Source organism: Scedosporium apiospermum (genome assembly GCF_000732125.1).
Source record: "Scedosporium apiospermum strain IHEM 14462 chromosome Unknown SEQ_SAPIO_0066, whole genome shotgun sequence".
Classification (NCBI taxonomy): domain Eukaryota; kingdom Fungi; phylum Ascomycota; class Sordariomycetes; order Microascales; family Microascaceae; genus Scedosporium; species Scedosporium apiospermum.
In genome coordinates this window covers 531,261-549,829 of record NW_015971767.1, presented here as the reverse complement: position 1 = coordinate 549,829, position 18,569 = coordinate 531,261, and the positions used below count along the sequence as shown (strand labels likewise).

At 54.4% G+C, this 18,569-nt stretch overlaps 4 protein-coding genes and 1 pseudogene across 4 annotated transcripts; 2 read left to right on the top strand and 3 right to left on the bottom strand.

The window, feature by feature from the left end:
• Positions 1 to 1,228: 1,228 nt before the first annotated feature.
• Positions 1,229 to 2,610, bottom strand: SAPIO_CDS1583 (uncharacterized protein; the record flags this gene model as incomplete). The annotated part of the gene is made up of 2 exons (XM_016784818.1): positions 1,229 to 2,062; positions 2,248 to 2,610. The coding sequence occupies 2 exons, from the start codon at positions 2,608 to 2,610 to the stop codon at positions 1,229 to 1,231; spliced, it is 1,197 nt and encodes a 398-aa protein (XP_016645575.1).
• A 2,675-nt stretch (positions 2,611 to 5,285) lies between these two features.
• SAPIO_CDS1582 lies at positions 5,286 to 7,493 on the bottom strand (annotated as a pseudogene; the record flags this gene model as incomplete).
• A 2,730-nt stretch (positions 7,494 to 10,223) lies between these two features.
• Positions 10,224 to 12,590, top strand: SAPIO_CDS1581 (putative beta-glucosidase L; the record flags this gene model as incomplete). The annotated part of the gene is made up of 3 exons (XM_016784817.1): positions 10,224 to 10,293; positions 10,355 to 12,070; positions 12,181 to 12,590. 3 exons carry the CDS (start codon positions 10,224 to 10,226, stop codon positions 12,588 to 12,590), a joined length of 2,196 nt encoding a protein of 731 aa, XP_016645574.1.
• A 516-nt stretch (positions 12,591 to 13,106) lies between these two features.
• On the top strand, positions 13,107 to 15,549 carry SAPIO_CDS1580 (uncharacterized protein; the record flags this gene model as incomplete). The annotated part of the gene is made up of 3 exons (XM_016784816.1): positions 13,107 to 13,686; positions 13,763 to 14,255; positions 14,316 to 15,549. 3 exons carry the CDS (start codon positions 13,107 to 13,109, stop codon positions 15,547 to 15,549), a joined length of 2,307 nt encoding a protein of 768 aa, XP_016645573.1.
• A 614-nt stretch (positions 15,550 to 16,163) lies between these two features.
• On the bottom strand, positions 16,164 to 17,707 carry SAPIO_CDS1579 (uncharacterized protein; the record flags this gene model as incomplete). The annotated part of the gene is made up of 2 exons (XM_016784815.1): positions 16,164 to 17,240; positions 17,360 to 17,707. 2 exons carry the CDS (start codon positions 17,705 to 17,707, stop codon positions 16,164 to 16,166), a joined length of 1,425 nt encoding a protein of 474 aa, XP_016645572.1.
• Between the last annotated feature and the right edge of the window lie 862 nt (positions 17,708 to 18,569).

Sequence of the window (18,569 nt, the reverse complement as noted above, 5' to 3'; positions counted from 1 at the left end):
GGGTAATGGAAGCCGTTGGAATCGGTTGGCTATCCCGGGCTTGTATTCTTCTTCTCCCGCCCAGGAGTTGTATCATCTGGACATCGCTGCTCTCTCCATAGCCAGTTCCGGGGCAATACTGCATTGCCTAAGTTTTATTTATCTACTAATCTGACGTTGCAAAATAAAACATTCAACATCACGACGAAGGTGAACGAAGCAACGAGGAAGAAAGAGGGTATACAAGTCCAATATTCGTCCGTTCCATTCATCACAGTCCTTCCTTCGTACATGTACTAGCTATACTACCAACCCATCCTCCGACCCTTCACTGAAACCACCCAAGTAAATAAATACCCGTGAAAGCAGGCCAAAGAAACAAACAAGTTCTCAAGAGAAAAGATAAAGGAAATGGGGAAGGGCGGGGGGAAAAGAAAGAAAAAAAAAGTAGAAATGTACACTCGATATCTCGTCCCAGAGAAACAACAGGAAAAAAAACAGTTTCCTCGCCCAAGTTTGTGTTTTTTGAATATCCACCACTCGCCTCGCACTTGCGTTTAGTTGCCCATATCATGCCAAGAAAGAAAAAAACAAAAGACGACAGACGACAGGAAAGATAAAAGGGGAAGGAGGGAAAAGGTAATAAAGAAACGAGTCATACAAATATGTAACACACAATGTCCTCCCTTCCGTTTCCACCAGCTCCGCCCGTTTGGCTTATTTCGTTTGCTTGCCACAATGTGTAAGGTGAGAAAGAAACACAAAAAACCAGATTTCCGTCTCCATTTTGATACTCCTTCGCCATGGCTATATAAGCGTTTTTGTCTCAACTCCAGGTGGAGCCATTGTTGTAGATACCACCGACATAAAGATTGCTATCCTCTTCATGAACCCTGTCTAGAGACGTCACAGGAGGGACAAGGGGGAAGAGAAGAGTGGAAACATCGTAATTTAGTCGGGAATAATGACCCTGCTAAAAGACTCGGTATTCCTTCTCAGACCTCCCCCTTCTGTCTCCAGCTTGACATCACCAGTCCAGGGACAGGAAAAGGAAACAAGGAAAATAAAAAGTGGCCCATAACAAAACAAAGGAGATGAGTAGTCATCATCATCATGATCATAAAAGCAGGTAGCAGAGGAGACAAAAAAGAAATCCTCGCAAAATATACCTCGCCCAACACCTTTTTCTAACAGTATTTCACCTCAGTTTTCGTATGTCCCCCTACCATTAAGGCAGGAGAAGCAAGTCCTATAGCGCACGATTATGCACCTCCCGCAACCTCCTGACCCAGTGTTTCCTCACCGCCGGCGGCATCTTGCAAAACACCATGGCCTTATTCTCGTCTGCGAGGGCCTTCTCTGCAATCTTGAGCTGCAGGTCCATGTCCTCGTCAGCGAAGTCGCGGAAGAAGATGTCGAGGGCCTGCTCGGGCCAGCGCGGCGGCGCCCTCGCCCTCAGCAGCTCAGCAATAGTGAGGACGCCGTCCTCGAGGAGGGTTCGGCCGGGGGTGGCGCCCGCGCTTAGAGGGACGCTGGCATCGACGCCATTGCCGTTCGCCGTCACGGTGAAGCCGGCTTGTGTTGATATTCGCCTGCGCTTGTTCTGCTGCATCGCCGCCGCCGAAGCAGCATTGCCAGCTGATAGTCTGTGGTCGGAGGCAGGAACGGCGCCGGCGTTGGGTCCCTGAGGGACGAATCGCTGGCGCGTGTGGTTGGTTTCATCGGGAGGGGTGAGGGCGCTGGTATTCGTCATGTTGGTACGCGGAGGGAGAGCGGTCGAGCTGGGCCGACTGGGCCCCAATGACCTCGCCACGTTGGGCTGGGGCATTGGGGTTGGCTGGTGCCTGGCATTGGCCATCGCCGAGTTGTGCTGGAAGACGGTCCGGTCGACTTGGAGATTCAGCACGGCTGTGCCCGGCATGTCGTTGTCCTCGCAACCGGGCAGGGCATCGGGGCCTTTGCGCTTGGGCTTCATGATGCGCTTGGGAGCGCCGCCAGAGCCGACGACGTCGGGGTAGAGAATCTCCATAAACTCCTCATGTTCGAAGGTGCGACCGCGGAGGGCGCGAGACAGGGGCTCTTTCTGCATGCGAGTAATCGCGTCAGCAATCGCGTATACAATACAGCAACTACAAGCTGAAGGAGAAGAGGGTTCGGTAGCTGAAGTGCGCGGGTTGGCGGACAGCCTAGGAACCGTCACCCATCACCGTGCGACAGCAACTACACTGCTTTTCCCTAGCAAGGTAGTTCAGTTTGAGCAAGACACACCTCAATATGAGCCTTCCAAGCCTCGTCAGACGCAGTAACCGTCCTCGTGGTGGGATTATACAAGAAATCAGGATGTTCCCTCAAGCCCCTCCACAACCTAAACTTCTTGCGCGCATTGTCCGACTTGTTGACGAGATGGCTCTTCGTCGGATAGGCGCCGTGCTGCTCGCGCAGAGCGGCGGCAGCGCGATCCCACGCCTCGGCCTTGAAGCTGTGGTTCTCGCGCAGGCCGAGCTGAACGGACTCGCAGAGGGAGCGGAAGAAGGTGTTTTCGTAGGCGGGCGTCCAGCTGAAGCGGGGAGCGCGCTTGTCGCGGTCGGCGGCGGAGCCACGCGTGTCGTTGCCAAACTCGTCGTCGGACATGGCGAGAGAGGGGGGAGGAAGTTCGGCTGTTATGTCTTGATGCCGTTCGGCATGGGGTGGGAAGGCGAGTGGCCGTTGGAGGTTAGTTCCCGCGATGGAAGGGTTGCGCGAGAGGATGAGAAAACGGAAGGAGAAAATAAAAAGTGGCGAGACGCGCGTGACGGAGAATTGAGCGGGAAAGAGGTCGGTTTCTCGAGGCGAAAACGGAGGAAGATCAATAAATGGAGAGGCACCTCGTCGTAAACGTCGAGAGGGGAATAGTATGCTTCAATGTCGGTGGGTTTGCTGGAGCGACTCGGTCGCGAAGTCGAGGTTGAGGTTGGCGAACGGATGGAAGAAGACGGAAGTGATGGAGAGAATTGGGAGAATTGGGGGGAGAAAACGGTGGCAGGAGCGGAAACGCAACGCCGCAGGGGGGGAAAATCTTCTGACCTCGGGTTGGCTTTTTGGGGCGCAAATTGGGCCGGCAGGGAACAGCAAAGACCAGTGCCGATTGATCGCTTATTTGCTCTCCCAGAGTCGCAACGTTCAATGTTCTCAGTATCCCACTCGTGGGCTTCGGATCTGACAGGAATAATTAACTGAAGGAGTGATTCCCAAACCTGGAAGAGAAAAAAATGGCGAGGCTGGAGTTTGAGCGAAGGAGCAAAAGACGGAGGCAGGTGGGGTTTCAGCTAAATCACGTGATGACGATAAAATTTTTGACGGCCAGTTCCAGGTTCGCGCCTGCCGTGGCCAGCGGCGAATTGCGAGGTAAAATACAAAATTACGTCGTTTCAAGGTTTCTTTTCGCCAGTTTTACGGTGCAGGTGCGATCGAGCCTTTGAGGATCTCCATCAAGGGTCTGCACGACTTCAGGTACAAGTCCATGTACATCTTGTGTGTGAGGAACAACAGGGAAACTTGTTCTATTTTCTCGAAGTGAATTAAATTCCCAGCCACACGCCAGACTCTGTTGTATGTCACTCCTGCACCAGCTGAGACATCGGATCAGAATCGGTGCCAAGTCCCCAGCCAACCACGAGGATGGCCTGCTCATCATCGCCGTAATTTATAAATAAACATCGCCCTGCAATTCGCGAGCATGGGTATGAGCGTAAACTTTACGAGCGTGCCAGCGATGCACCGCACCTCCTCGTTTTCAGAGGCCAGAAAACTGAGGCACGAACGTTCTTAGAGGTCCAGGACCTTCTCACAGCCCCAGACTTGGTGACACACGCATGAAACCAACAAGTCCCCACTGCGCTCAACCATCGTCATCTTTGACTGGGGTGACCCAGTCCCGAGGCACTGCTGGCAACTTCTGGTAATAGTAAAAACTCAAACCATCTTCCGTCCAAGACTAACCCGGAAAGGCACGATGAATACCAGACCAGCCAAACTGTGCTGGACAGGCCCTATCTGGAAGGAGGAGCTTCGAAAGGTGAGATGGGCGCCTTTCCGATATGTCCAGGCTCAGGTGTGAAAGCAAGACGCGTGAGAGGCTTCAAGTCGCATCAACCATCTCATATCTTTGCTCAGACGTGGAAGTGGGTCTCCTCTTGCCTCAAAGGCTTTTTTGGCCCATCCTTTAATCCTCCATAATAGGATCTTCACGGTCCTGCTTTGATGACTCGCAGCCAAACCCGGTCAAATCCACCTCCCCAATCAGATTGACTGATGAATGTGTCCGTCTGCTGTACCGCCCCGTCGGTAATCTATGGATTCCACTGCTTCCGCTGTCGCTGTGATCTTTTTGTGTACTTCGTAGTGCTGTCCGGCGGGCGGCTCCGCGATCACTTCCGTCCGGGCATCGGCGCCCAACGTCGCCCAACAGCGTTTAGCAGGCGTCGAGTTTTAATCCGTGGATATGTATCTCTTTCCCTTTCCCGAAGGTGCAACTGTCTCCCGAGATATTGCGCCTGGACTTTAATTAAACATAAATCGCACATCATCTGCGCTCAATTTGATAGAGACGTACCAACCTCCATTTTCTACCACGACTCTATATTGTGTGGTCTGTGGGGTGCGACTCGCACATCTCCATTAACCACAGGGACGGGGATCATCAACATCTAAATATATTCCACAAACATAATCATGCCTTTTCGTAAAGAACTCATCATCCCGGAGTCTCTCTTCCTCCAACGTCTAGTTGTGATGACGAGCGCGAATCCTATTTATTTCAAAATATCACATCCATTTCATCTGAAGAGGCTTAGAATGCTCTTGGATACATTCTGCTGCGCTTGGCTATACCAAAGTGGTAGGGGTAATAGCATCACGCGTCTCCGTGCTTGCTGCCCATGGAGTGGGGTTTCGAATATGTACAACGTTAAGATGTCTGGCCCGTTGGTATCGTGGAGAACCGTACACCGAAGCGGCTTGGCCCGCGGCCCTGCCTCTTGAACATGTCCCGCGGAGCGGATGAGCGTTTTGCGCCTCTTGGCACACCCACGTTATTACTCTTGATTCCAAAAACAGATCGTGAAAATATTCCTACACATTGCCTTCATATCTCATTTCAGAGACTATTGCGAAAGCTTACACTCGAAGCTCCTCATTCATCGAGGCACGTACCTAGATCCATGGCCTTCATTGAATATCCGGACCATCGCCCCCATCCGGTCCAAGGAGGGTCAATCATCCAACTCAGTTCCCAACATCCATCCAATAAAAGATGAATATACCCAAAATCACCCCCCCTCTCCAAACCTCCGCGGATAAAGGGCCTGCGCCGAAACCGAATGCGCCACCGCCGTCAATGATCTCGGCGACAGCGGATTCAACGAATCCAACACATCCTGCCTCACATTCCTGCCCAAATTCACCAACGGCGTCACCGTCCTCGGTCTCTCCAGCCACTTCAGAAGCTTCTTCGCCAATAACTGCTTATGAACAGGTTTGGCAATATAATCGTCCATGCCCTTCTTGAGACACTGCTCCATGTCGCCCTTGAGAGCGTACGCCGTCATGGCGACGATGGGCGGATGCGTGGACTTGCTCCGTATGCGTGCCGTGGCTTCGTACCCGTCCATGACGGGCATGCTGATGTCCATGAGCACGAGGTCGTAGGTGTTGGGGGCGGAGTCGGCGAGCACGGAGACGGCTTGGGCACCATTGGCAACGACGGTGGTGTTTGTGAAGCCGAAGGATTGAAGGAGGCCGAGCATGACTTTTTGGTTGATGATGTTGTCTTCGGCGGCGAGGATGCGTTTCCGTGGGGCGATTTCTCGGAGGCGCTTTAGTTGCGCTTCGGAGTCTTCGGTGTCTATGGATAATCGCCGCGACATGTCCGAGCCTGCTTCCGTCGGGGGACTTCTGCCTTGGTGTTGTTGCTGGTGACGAGCTCTGCTGTCGATCTTGCGGAGTTTCACCGTAAACCAGAAGACACTGCCTGGGCCTTCCGGGTTCGACCGATACCCGATCTGGCCGTCCATCAGGTCCACGAGAGATTTCGCAATCGATAGACCCAGCCCCGTTCCTTGATAACGTTTGGTTATCGTGGTATCGACTTGCGTAAATGGCTTGAATAGATTCGGCACGTCGGTTTCGCTAACCCCCGGCCCGGTATCGGTCACTTCGGTCATGAAGGTATAAGTCTCGGCGTCCTCAGCTTGCAGCGTCGTCCGCACCACGACGTAGCCCTTTTCGGTGAACTTGCCCGCATTTCCGACAATGTTCTGAAAGACTTGGCGCAGTCGAAGAGGATCAGCCCATACAGACTTGGGTAGATGGGGCGAGATGACGGACTCCATGGATACACCGGGCTGCAGGGTTGTCTGGACGCTGCGCACGACAGAATTGATAATTCTGGCCACATCGACTACCTCCGCCGCGATAGAAAAGCTTCCCGCGGCAAGCTTGGAATAGTCGAGGATATCGTTTATGACCTGCAGCATCACCTGGCCAGACTCTTCAATGATATTGGCCGTCTCCCGCTGCTTGTCAGTCAACGGACTATCTTGAAGCAAAGCAGAAGCCGAAAGTATGCCGTGCATAGGCGTCCTAATCTCGTGGCTCATGTTCGCTAAAAAGTCGTTTTTCAACTTCGTGCTCTCCTCGTATGCCTCAATCAGCCGCACCTCGGCCTCCTTCCATTCGGTCAAGTCGCGGGTGACCTTTCCGAAGCCCACGTGGACGCCGTTCTTGTAGACGGCGGTTATGACCACGTTCGCCCAGAATCTAGACCCGTCCTTGCGTACCCTCCACCCTTCGTCCTCGACCCTGCCCTCGCGCAGGCAGATCTCGAGCTCCTTCTCCGGTTTGCCGGCGCGGAGGTCCTCGTCTCCGTAGAAGATGGAAAAGTGCTTTCCGACGATGTCGTCCTTTTTGTAGCCCTTGAGTAACTCCGCGCCAGCATTCCATGAGGCAACGTTTCCCCGTGTATCGAGAATGAAGATGGCGTAATCCTTCACCGTCTGCACGAGGATCCTAAAGGCCTCGTCGACGGAAAACGAGCCGTGCGCCATTTCGCCTTCCACCAAGACAGGCTGCTGCGCCCGGATCTGTTCCCACTGCAGAACATAGCACAGCAAGATGTCGTCCCTAAAAACAGGAGCGATACGCGCCGACCACGAAACGGCGCCCGAGAAGTAGGCGTCCTGGCACACAGTAGGTGTTCTCGCTCTAACGGCCCTCTCGATGGCGAAGGCGAGTGGAATCCTATCGAACCGCTCAGTCGGCGAGAATTCATAAAGCGCAACATACAAATCCCTCCCGACAAACTCCTCCTCAGAACGACCCCACTCATGGACCAGGCCCCTGGAGACCTTTTGGATGCGGTTCACGGGCGAGACGACTAGCGTGGGCACGGGGAAGAGGTCGATGACTTCATTCATATTGGGCATCCCCAGACTCGCCGGCCCGTTCACCAGGGCCGGGTCCGGTGTGGGGGTCTTCATCTGGGGCGGTGACGGCGAGGGGAGACAATGGGGGGCCTACACTAGGCGGGGAAGAACAACAAAAAGGATTTTAGCTGCAGGGCGGGACTGCGCGGGAGATCGGAACCCCTCGTGGGGCTAGTTTAGCGCTGTTGAACAAGCACGCATTCCCTTGCCGGCATTGATGACTGAAATCGACAGGTAGACATGGAACGGAGGGAATTGGTGTTTTCTCGATGCGCAATGCGCAATGCACGATGCACGATGCGCGATGCTGACTTGAACGGGACTCGGGAGTTCCATTTCCATCCAAGTCGTCGATGGCGGTGGCTTGCGGCGTTGAGCCAAGATTTGCCGCCTCCATGACGTCAGATCATTCACACCGACCTCAGCGGCTGGAACCTAATCTCAGCGCGGTGGGCTCAAGGATTACGCACTGGGTCGACGCTAAGCTTAGGGGATTAGGGTAGGAGTGCGCTGCGTTTTACTGGTGCTTCACTGGTCCTGCGCTGTTTCTTGCGCTGTTTCAGTTTGTGAGAGGGGCACGGATCTTGACATCGGAAATTTCAATCTGATCAGTCACGTGACATAACGAAAATGTCACACTGATGCAAACCGATTCTGACTAAGCTGCTTCAGAAAGGAAAGAGAGATTGAGTGATCGACCTCTCTGATCTGCTTCATCCACGTGGCTCACGTTTTCCTGCCTGCGCCGTCATGATGCTTAATTAATAGCATCATGTGTCCCTCGATATTTCATGCCCTCCGTCAATCATCAGATAAGTTAGGCGTCCCAATCCGGAAGAAATGCGGCATGGGGTTCGTACCTTACCGCTCTCCTTCATACAGAGGCAATCGATCCCGACTGTTGTCCAAGGACCTCATCTCTCTCAGCCCTTATTGACCTCCTGGCATGCCGGACCCATGAGAGGCCCTTGATCATGGATCTAACCCACCATTAACTTTATCAGCGGAAAGGTACTGCTGATCAAAATGGCATCGATATCGATGCGGAGGTCGCCAAGTGGTGTCGCTCATGCTGCCCCATCCCAGTTGGACCGAGAGCAAACCCTCTCAATGGCAGGGCACCGCAAAGCGGCAAAGATCGCCGTCATCTGCCATGCTTGGTTCATCTCCCGTCACCCCCAATCCGAGGTGGTGCCAAGCGCGGAACCAATTGGTGGGATATATGAGAAGAGGGAGAGACAAACCAACACTCACCAATGGATCAATGATGCTGCACCCCACACGGCACCGAAGAACGTCGAACGCTTCCGGAATCCCAAGCCTGAAAGCTCTAGTCACGCTTCTGGTAAATTCATTTCCGTCTTCCGGTTGGCCTTTTCTGCGGGGTCGAGTTGTCCTCGGTGGCCTACGCTATTGTGTTGTATTTTTGCTCAGTCGAGAACCTTGAGATTGATTGATTAATTAATCTGTTGGCAATGCGGCCCGCTAGAAAGGCTCTTGTGAGGATGGAAGATCTCGTCCCGCTTGGACTGCCAAATGGGTGTAGAATCCATCCCAACTTTATTTCGCAAATGGCTTCTCTTGCTTGGTACTCACACACTTCCTTTTTCTGACTTCTTACTTCGTCCTTCGTCTGTCACACACTGGGATTGTACAATCTACTACCTTCCACCTCCTTCCAGGCTTGCTTGAACCCTCCATCGGAGAGTTTGCCCGTATTGTTGGCTTGGGCGGCTTGTCATGCCTTGCTTGTGTAGATGGCCAAGCCTGGAATTCTAGGACCGGCAATCTATTCAGTTTTCATGTTCAGGCCCCTCTCATATATTGTTTTCTTGGCTTGGGGATCCCCGCAAATGTCTCAAGATCAACTGAGATGGACGGATGTGAGACGATCCCTGCTCGGAACTCTTAGATGTTTCCCTAGTTTGAGGTTTCCGCCATGACGGTCCGATCTATGCTTCGTAGGTCCTTTTGATTCGGAGCAACTCTTCAGACCCTCACCAATCCTGTTCTCCAAACCGAGAAAACAACACTGAAGTAGCATCACAGCCCAAAAAAATACGCCAAGCGACTGAGAGTGTTGCCCCACAACGGGCTCCGGGACTTACTCTACACGGGTGATCTTCCTATTCGAGCCCGCATGTTCAGTGGTGGTGCGCTCACCCCACCCCTGGCGTCAGGTACCAACTTTCTACCCACCATCGCTTTATACGTGTGTAGGCGTGTAAGTGGAGGAATGTGGACAGTCTCTATAGTAGGTACGCCGCGAGTTAACAAGCTCCGGTATTGCCCTCTAAGCTGCCATCGCGACTCGCCCCCATTTAATCGTCGGCTTCAGGGGGAAAGGGTACCCAGTTCCCACGTTGGTAGGTCTCTTTCTACAGGTTATTGGCCTACTAGATGTTGCATTGCTGAATTGTTGGCCCTTAGCTATCTTGCCGCCACTTACACGGCAAGGTGTGAGCAAGTAAACCTCACCTTGCGGGTGCCTTGCAGGGATTTCTTGAGTTGTTTTCTCTATCTAGCCGCCTTGGCTCATCAATGTCCTTCCGCTCGTTCACTAGAATCGACCCAACCCAGAGATATATATGCGCAAACATATGTATGAGTCGATTATGTATACTTAAACCCGCCGGCCCCCCTCCCTCTTCCCCTCCCCTGTGGTTCCTGTCAAGAGAGCACTGGACCAAGGGACCCGGGATTGAGGACTCGCAACGTCCTCGTAGTCTTCTTTCTTTCCTTTCCATCCCGCGTCATCGGCTGTACTGACACCTTCCGGCTAAGATGCTCGCCAAGGCCCTCACCGCCGTGGTCACTGCCGCAGCGGCATTCAGCCAGCTCGGCCAAGCGCAGAGTAAGCTTCCTCTCACACACTCAAGATTCAAACTCAATGCAATTGACACTAACATGAGCAGCCACGCCTGCCGACGAAAAATGGGCAGCCGCCTATGAAAAAGCCAACACCGCCCTCGCCCGCCTCAGCCAAAACGAAAAAATCGGCATTGTCTCCGGCGTCGGTTGGGGCAAAGGCGCCTGCGTCGGCAACACCGGTTCCGCCGGCAGCATCAACTACCCCTCCCTCTGCCTCCAGGACGGGCCTCTCGGTCTCCGCCACGCCCGGAGCGTCACGGCCTTCGCGCCCGCCATCCAGGCCGCGTCGACATGGGATGTCGAGCTTATCCGCCAGCGCGGGCAGTACATGGGCGAGGAGGCAAAGGGTATCGGCGTGCACGTGCTCTTGGGACCCGTGGCTGGTGCCCTGGGCAAGATACCTGCAGCTGGGAGGAATTGGGAGGCGTTCGGTCCGGATCCGTATCTTACGGGTATTGCTATGATCGAGACCATTGAGGGGATCCAGAGCGCGGGCGTTCAGGCTTGTGCTAAGCATTATATCCTCAACGAGCAGGAGAGGAACCGCGAGACGATGAGCTCCAGCGTCGATGATAGGACGATGCATGAGCTGTATCTGTGGCCTTTCGCAGACAGTGTCAAGGCAAACGTCGCCTCCGTCATGTGCTCGTACAACAAGATCAACGGAACGTGGGCCTGCGAGTCCCAATCCGCCATGCAGAAGCTCCTCAAGGACGAGCTCGGGTTTCCGGGATACGTCGTCTCCGACTGGAACGCGCAGCACACGACCGCCGGCTCGGCCAATGGCGGCATGGACATGACGATGCCCGGAAGCGACTTCGACGGGCGAAACATCCTCTGGGGCCCGCAGCTACAGAGCGCAGTGCAGCAGAACGCCGTCTCGGCCGCTCGCCTTGACGACATGGTGCGTCGCGTCCTCGCGTCTTGGTACTACCTCGGCCAGGACTCGGGATATCCCCAGGTCAACATGAACGCCAACGTGCAGGGTAACCACAAAGAAAATGCGCGGGCTGTGGCGCGTGACGGGATCGTCCTCCTCAAGAACGACGGGAACCTCCTCCCCCTCAAGAAGCCTGCCAAAATCGCCGTCATCGGCTCCTCTACCGTTGTCAACTCCGACGGCCTCAACGCCTGTCCCGATCGTGGGTGCAACAAGGGCGCGCTCGCCATGGGCTGGGGCTCGGGAACCGTCGATTTGACGTATCTCGTTGCTCCCCACGAGGCTATCAAGGCCCGTGCCGACAAGGAGGGCATCCAAGTCTCGCACAGCCCCTCTGACGATGGCGGTGCCGGTGCCCAGGCCGCGCAGGGCGCTGATATCGCCTTCGTTTTCGTCACGGCTGATTCGGGCGAGGGATACATCGAAGTCGAGGGTCACGGCGGAGACAGGAACCATCTTGACCCCTGGCACGACGGAAACCGTCTCGTCCAGCAAGTGGCGGCGGCTAATCCCAACACCATCGTCGTCGTACACTCCGTCGGCCCCATCCTTCTCGAGTCCATTCTTCAGAACACCGGTGTCAAGGGTATTGTTTGGGCTGGTCTCCCCGGCCAGGAGAACGGCAATGCTCTCGTCGACGTCCTCTTCGGCGACACGAACCCTAATGGAAAGCTGCCTTATACTATTGGCAAGCGCGCTGAGGATTGGGGTGCGGCTGTTGTCAATGGCGATGATAACTTTAGGGAGGGTCTTTATATCGATTACCGTCACTTTGACAAGCAATCCATTGAGCCTCGATACGAGTTTGGTTTCGGACTCTGTAAGTTGTTTTCTCCTCTTCTGTTTCCACTCGTCGCCCATCCATTCAAACTTTGTTCTTGAAACAAAATGAGAAGAAGAAAAAGTGGCCCAGACTAACGAAACTCACAGCCTATACCACCTTCGAATATTCCGACATCTCCGTCTCCTCCACCGCAACCCCCGGCCCCGCCACGGGAACCCTCAAGCCCGGCGGCCCCGAAGACCTCTACGAAATCGTCGCCACCATAACAGCCACAATCACCAACTCCGGCGAAGTCGACGGCGCCGAAGTCGCCCAGCTCTATGTCACCTACCCCTCCTCGGCACCCGAGACCCCGCCCAAGCAGCTCCGCGGGTTCCAGAAGCTGAAGCTCAAGGCGGGCGAGGCGGGCGAGGCGACGTTTAACGTGCGCAGGAAGGATATCAGCTTTTGGGATGTTGGGCAGCAGAAGTGGGTTGTGCCGGAGGGGGAGTTTAAAGTCGCTGTTGGGGCTTCGAGTAGGGATCTTAGGCTTGATGGGGCGTTTACTGTTGCGTGAGGGGTGGAGGAATAGCAGATGGACTGGGGAAGAGAGGGATGAGAAGGACGAGAGAGGGTTATATGGGTGTATATAGCTGAGAAAGGTAGCATTTCCGCGGGACACATCTTCATGACGTACATTTTTTACTTCTCATTTTTTATATGTCTTTTACAATATATATTCCGAGTCAACTGACCCAAAAATGGGAAAATCACCATCTTTCTTGCCTAACATTCCTGCAAGCTTCGCTCTCTTCCCTCTGCCGCAGGCGCCAACGCCTAGAACCAATAGTGTCTGTCTTAACGAGCGAAGCAGTCCCAAATAAGCTTTAAGCTTGCTGCACCACCACGAGCTGAACATCTCAAGCTCCCAAAGAAGCCTAGCTCCCCGCGATCTAAACGTCACGAACACGCACTTCATCCTGATATATCAGTTCCCATAGCCCCTCACCCTCTTCTTCCCCTGAATTCGCAATACTCCGAATTACCTTTTTCCCCAAGAAACTCGGCCAATCTCAAGAAAATTCTCTTAAAAATGTCCGAATCTATTAAGCTCACCTACAGGAACTTCCTCACACCCATTCCCCCACCCACAAACCTTTCCAACATCTCCACGACCCCACCATCAACCCCCTGCTCCGCCTGCCAATCCCTCGTCCCCGATCGGTCTGCCGCCACTCACGACGTCATACCAACGCCCTACGCCCGGACGGACACGTTTCCCGATTTTCCGGCGCTCTTGGCCTCCGCAGAGACAGGGTGTGGGTTCTGCGAGCTTCTGAGGTCGACGCTAAGGTCGACGTGGGGGACGGGGACCTACCCTGCGCAGAACTACGGTGTTGAGGTGAGGGCAGAAAATGATTCCATTGGAGAGTGTTTGGAGGAGGAGTGGGATGGGAGTGTGAGGTTGGAGAAAGCGCGGTTTGGCTTTGTGCCGTTTTCTGGTGAAGGAGGGAAGATGTTTTGGTACGAGGTGGAGGGGGAGGAGGTGCAGAAGGGTGGGAATGTGGTTTCGTTGGAGGTGGATGTTGTTCCGGTTTGGCCTGGAAAGGAGGATGAGGGTGCTTTTCCTGTGCTCTGCCGGACGCTCAAATTTGATGTCTTTGACTCTGTGGGTGAGTTTGTCCTCCCAAACTTTCAATCCTCAACCTGTAAAGGGGAAATGAAGGTGAAATCTTAACAAGCTATAAGATGCCGGCCCTACCATCCCCGCCGCCGCCCAAAGACGCCTCCCCTCCCCCGAAACCCTCAGCGAAAGAAACACCCACCTCATGAAAGACTGGATCGCCTACTGCCAAACCACCTGCTCATCCCACTGCTCACCCCGCTCCAACTGGACGCCCAACCGCCTCCTCGATCTCTCCGACCCAACGGGCATCCGTCTCGTAGAGTCAGTAAGCCCGGAGACTGAGTACGCTGCTTTTTCGTACGCGTGGGTCGATGATAAGGAGGTCTATTGTCTTATACAGGCTGATGGTTCTACTGTTGATGAACTGAGGGAAGGGGTGGGGCTTGAGAGTCTTGATCGCACGTTTGTTGACGCCGTCGCGGCGTGCCGCTCTCTTGGTATTGAGCATCTCTGGATCGATAGGCTTTGCATCTTGCAGGATAGCCCAGAGGACATCTTCAAAGAGGAATCTCTCATCCACAAGATATTCCAACACGCCAAAGTCACCCTCGCCGCGTAAGTTCCCCAGTCCATCCCTTTCATATTCCTTCTCCTCACTGACACATCCTCATCCAGAACCGACGTCCCATCCCCAGAATCCGGCTTCCTCTACCGCACCACCTCCCAAACCCCCGCAACAAAACTCTCCTACTCCTCATCAACCCTCATCCTCTCCCCCTCCAAACCCCTCCCCTCCGAATCTCAAACACCACGCACCCTCGCTACCGAATCTTCTAAATGGTCAACCAGCGCCCGCGCCCTCATCCAACGCTCTCTCTCCACCCGCCTCATCTACTTCCCCTCCTCCTCCTCCTCCTCCTCCTCACCTGACATCTTCTTCGAGTGCCGCTGGGGTCTCCGTGGCGAAACGCTCGGGTCCGAGTCCGCCCTCGGGCGCATCTCTCCTCTCTGTGCTCGTGCAGACGACCACGCCGCCCAGGAATATGCAGAGGTAAAAGGACGCATGAGAAGCTACGCGTACCTCGCCTTCCGGAACCTCCTCGTCGAATTCTCCACAAAACAAATCTCCAAACCGAAACATCGCCCGCTCCTCATGGCGAACGTAGCAGCCGCCGTCGAAGGCACAATACCAGACACGTACATCCAGCGCGCAGGTCTCTTCCAACGTGATATCCCGCAATCCCTCCTCTGGTTCCCCCTGCCGTCAGCTCCCCGCACGCGCATCTCCTCCTCATCCTGCCCAGCTCCATCTTGGTCCTGGACTAGTTTAAACGCACCTATATCCTTCCAAGCCGGCACGACAGACTACGAACTCCCCAAAACCCTCCGCAAACAAAAACTGGCCTTCCAAATTCTCTCACTGGCGGGATCACCTACCTCCCTGCCTACTCCCAGCACCGGAGAAGAGGCCAAAGAAACGGTCACCCCCCTCCGCCTCTCTGTAAAAGGCTTCCTCAAAAAATTAAAACACCTCACAGCAATAGAAGACACAGACCCCTCCCAAGCCGAATATCGCGCCGAATACCCCTACGACCTCGTCGTGGACTGCGGTACCTCTGCCGACGCGGGCGGCGACCGGGTCTTCGCACACGGGGACTTGGATTTGGGGGATGCCGAGGGGCTTGTGGGGTCGCCGTCCGGGAGGGAGTTTGCGTATTTGCATGTCGAGACGGAGACGTATCCTACTGGGTTGATACTTGTGCGCGTGCAGGAGGAGGGAGGAGATGGTGGGGAGGGGGAGGAGGTGTATAGGAGGGTCGGGGTTGCGAGTATCGTGGGGAGTATTGGGGGCATCTTGGTCGACCCGCCATTTGTCCTTTCGGAGCATGGAGCTATTTCTTTGGTATAGTTCTCTATTAAGTTTGCCTTGTTGTCTCTAGAGCCATCATGTCGGATGCAGATGGTGAGGGATCCGTCATTCATCTAAATCTGGTGAGTTGACCAAATGTACTATTCTTCACCACGATTCGATCAAGACGCAATGCATAGTCTAATCTTCGGGGGAAACAAAACGAAGGCATCAGTATTCCATAGCCAAAACAATCCATCCATATATATTAGTAGCGCAGCCGAATGCTCGGTTTCCAGAGTACCTCTGTCCATCTTCTGGTATATCTCTTTCAAAAGAACCCAATCTCACCTATCCAATCAGCAAAAAGAACATCACCTCAAATGGCTCATTAGCTCCCATGCAACAATGCTAAACACCAGGCTTGACCCTCTTAACAAGCCCATGCTTCGTCCAGATTCAAACTCGTCTCACCCCCTAACATGGCGCAGAAACGAAAATCAGATAAAATCAAGAAAAAAGAAGAAAATATAGCAGTAATAATAATAAAAAGAAAAGAAAAATCGGCCGTAAATCCCAAAATAAAATGTCAAAAATGCCACCAAGAACTCCAGAAAAAATATGAGCCATCCTATCCAATGATTCTCCCCACATCCATTCTCCCCACGCCGTCCCTAAGATCCAACCACGCCAGAATGCGACCGTCTCGAGTTCGTCGGTAGCAGTATCTCCTCGTCATCCTCGCTATCGTCCTGTGCCGCCCGCTCCAACATCTTCTCAATCTCGTCATCGCGTAGTCTCGGCCTCTCTTTCGCCAAACCCGCGCCCAAAGCTGCCGGCAGACTAAGCGACGATCTTAGCGAAGGGACAGCGCCGTGCCCGTTCGTCCTCCGTCTCGGCGTACCCCGTACCACGCCGGTGTGCGGAGATCCATGGATAGGAGGCGAGTCGATGTCGACATCCATGTCGTCGGGAGATCCCAAGGCAACCATAGAGGCTGATTTCTCAAATCCTACACGCTTATTGTTGTGCAAAGGCCGGCTCGTCGGGAGACTCTTTCGAGGTTGGCTTGTGGGGAGGGCGTGGCGGCCACCAGGTGTCCGCGTGACGGTATGGTTCGGCGACGTCGCAGGGGAGAAGGCATGTTTCAGCCGGCTCGAGTTGCCGGGGCTGCTCATGGAAATCAGGGCCTCGATGGCATCCTGGTCGCGGATATTTTGATGCGGCGAGTAAAGAATTGGGTCGACAGGTCGAGAGACGCGGGGCGTAGGCTGGCTGTGGGAGATGTAAGGCGAACCGTAAATTGGAGTTCGCGGGGATGCGGTATGTGATTGAGACAGAAGGGTGGGTGTGTAAGTCTGCTTCGAAGTTCCGTAGTGGCTGCTAACAGCTTGTCCGGGTTGGATCGGAGCCGGCGGGGCAAGGCCGCTTCGGGGTTTCGCGGTATCAATATTGTTGGTAGTAGCTCTGGGGCTGGCATAGGGCCGGCGCGATGTGTCGGGCCACGAGGGCTCGTATGGAGAATGGGTTTGGCTAGCGGGGGGCGTAACATTGTTGGCGGATCCGACGGCGCCCTGCGAGAGGGCGGGACTCGCAGAGGATCCTCGACGTCTCGGGAGGGTGGAAGAGCTCGAGGTGGGCGAGGCGGCGTGGGAGGCAAGGGATTCCACCTCGTCTATAGAGTGGCCCTGCCACCCGTGGTTCACCTTGACCATCGCGTAGGACAGACGCGTCTTGAGTTCGGCAGTCAACTAGAAGCCAGTCAGATTAGCACATGAAGGGGAAGAGAAAAAGAATTGTCCATTAGGCAACCGGCAGAATGACTCGTATTATAAAGGGAAGCAAACTCCCTCTGCCGGGAACTCCGTACCTCATTAATGCGACTGCCCGTCGTAGACGCCATGCTAACAGTACTCGTATTCCTCGAGTGTCCTGTCCTCATGGGCGACATCGCAGAGAAATCCTGCGACTTCATCTTGCCGTCGGCCATTCGTTTCCTCGTGGGGACGGTGTCACTGTCGTCGAGCTTCTCCTGCATGGCGGCGATCTGGGAAAATTGGAAGAGCTGGGATTCCTGGCTGGAGCATTGCGAAGACTGCGTCGCGGGTGCCGTCACGGGCATCGCGACGGAATTCTCTTGGCCGAAACTCATGTTCCCGCCGTTGGCCTTGGAGGGTAGCACGGTCGGGGAGGGTGGATTGGAGTGTTCTCTGTGCATGAGCTCGAGGCGAAGAAGCGTCGGAATCCTAGAAGAGACAACGGGTCGGGGAAAAAAGAAGGGAGGCACGATTATTAACTTGAGAGCCTACAGCTGTCGCAGCGGTCGATAAAGCGATCACAAGGTCGAAGTAAATCGTTTGGGGCCTCGATTGGCGCGGAGGGAGACTACGTCGAGTAGTAACGCCGCTAGAGAGAAAAAAAAAAAAAAACAAAGCTAAGACCTCGAGGGCGACGCGAGATGTCCAAAGAAAACTAAACGACGATAACTGAGGCCGACACGCAAGCCGCAGACTCGCAGCAAACAGTCGTGCAGGCGTAGCGGTCGAGTGTGGTGGTCTTGACTCTTGGGTGTGGTGGCGGGCGGCATGCGGCAGCGGCGGCGGTTGGCGCTGACGCGCAAGCGTTGTCCTGAGTCGCGTCGGAAAATGCACAGCGACAGCGTCGAAGTAACGGCGTGGGCAGCGGCGAGACGGGAATACGACTAATTTCTTCAAGCTGACAAGAGATGAAATCAATATTCCAGCGCGACTCGGAGGAAGACACGAATATCAGGCCCTTGGGTGGTGTTTGGGTGTGGTGGTGAATGAATTGCGTGGAGGGGCTCGGTTAGGACAGAAATGAAAACGGAAAAAGCCAGACTCGATGCAGAAGATCAAATGACAACGACAGATTCGGCTTTGTTTTGGGTCGTGATGGCAAACTGCAGAGGAGTCGGGATTTCGAATCAATGCTTCGAATCCAAGCTTCCCATTGTTTGTTGTGGTTAGTTGTAACGGGAGGATTTTGGCAAGCGGGAATAAGAATGGCATTCACGGACGAAAACCAGGTCTAGCTGCAGCACGATGTGTCGCGTCAGAATT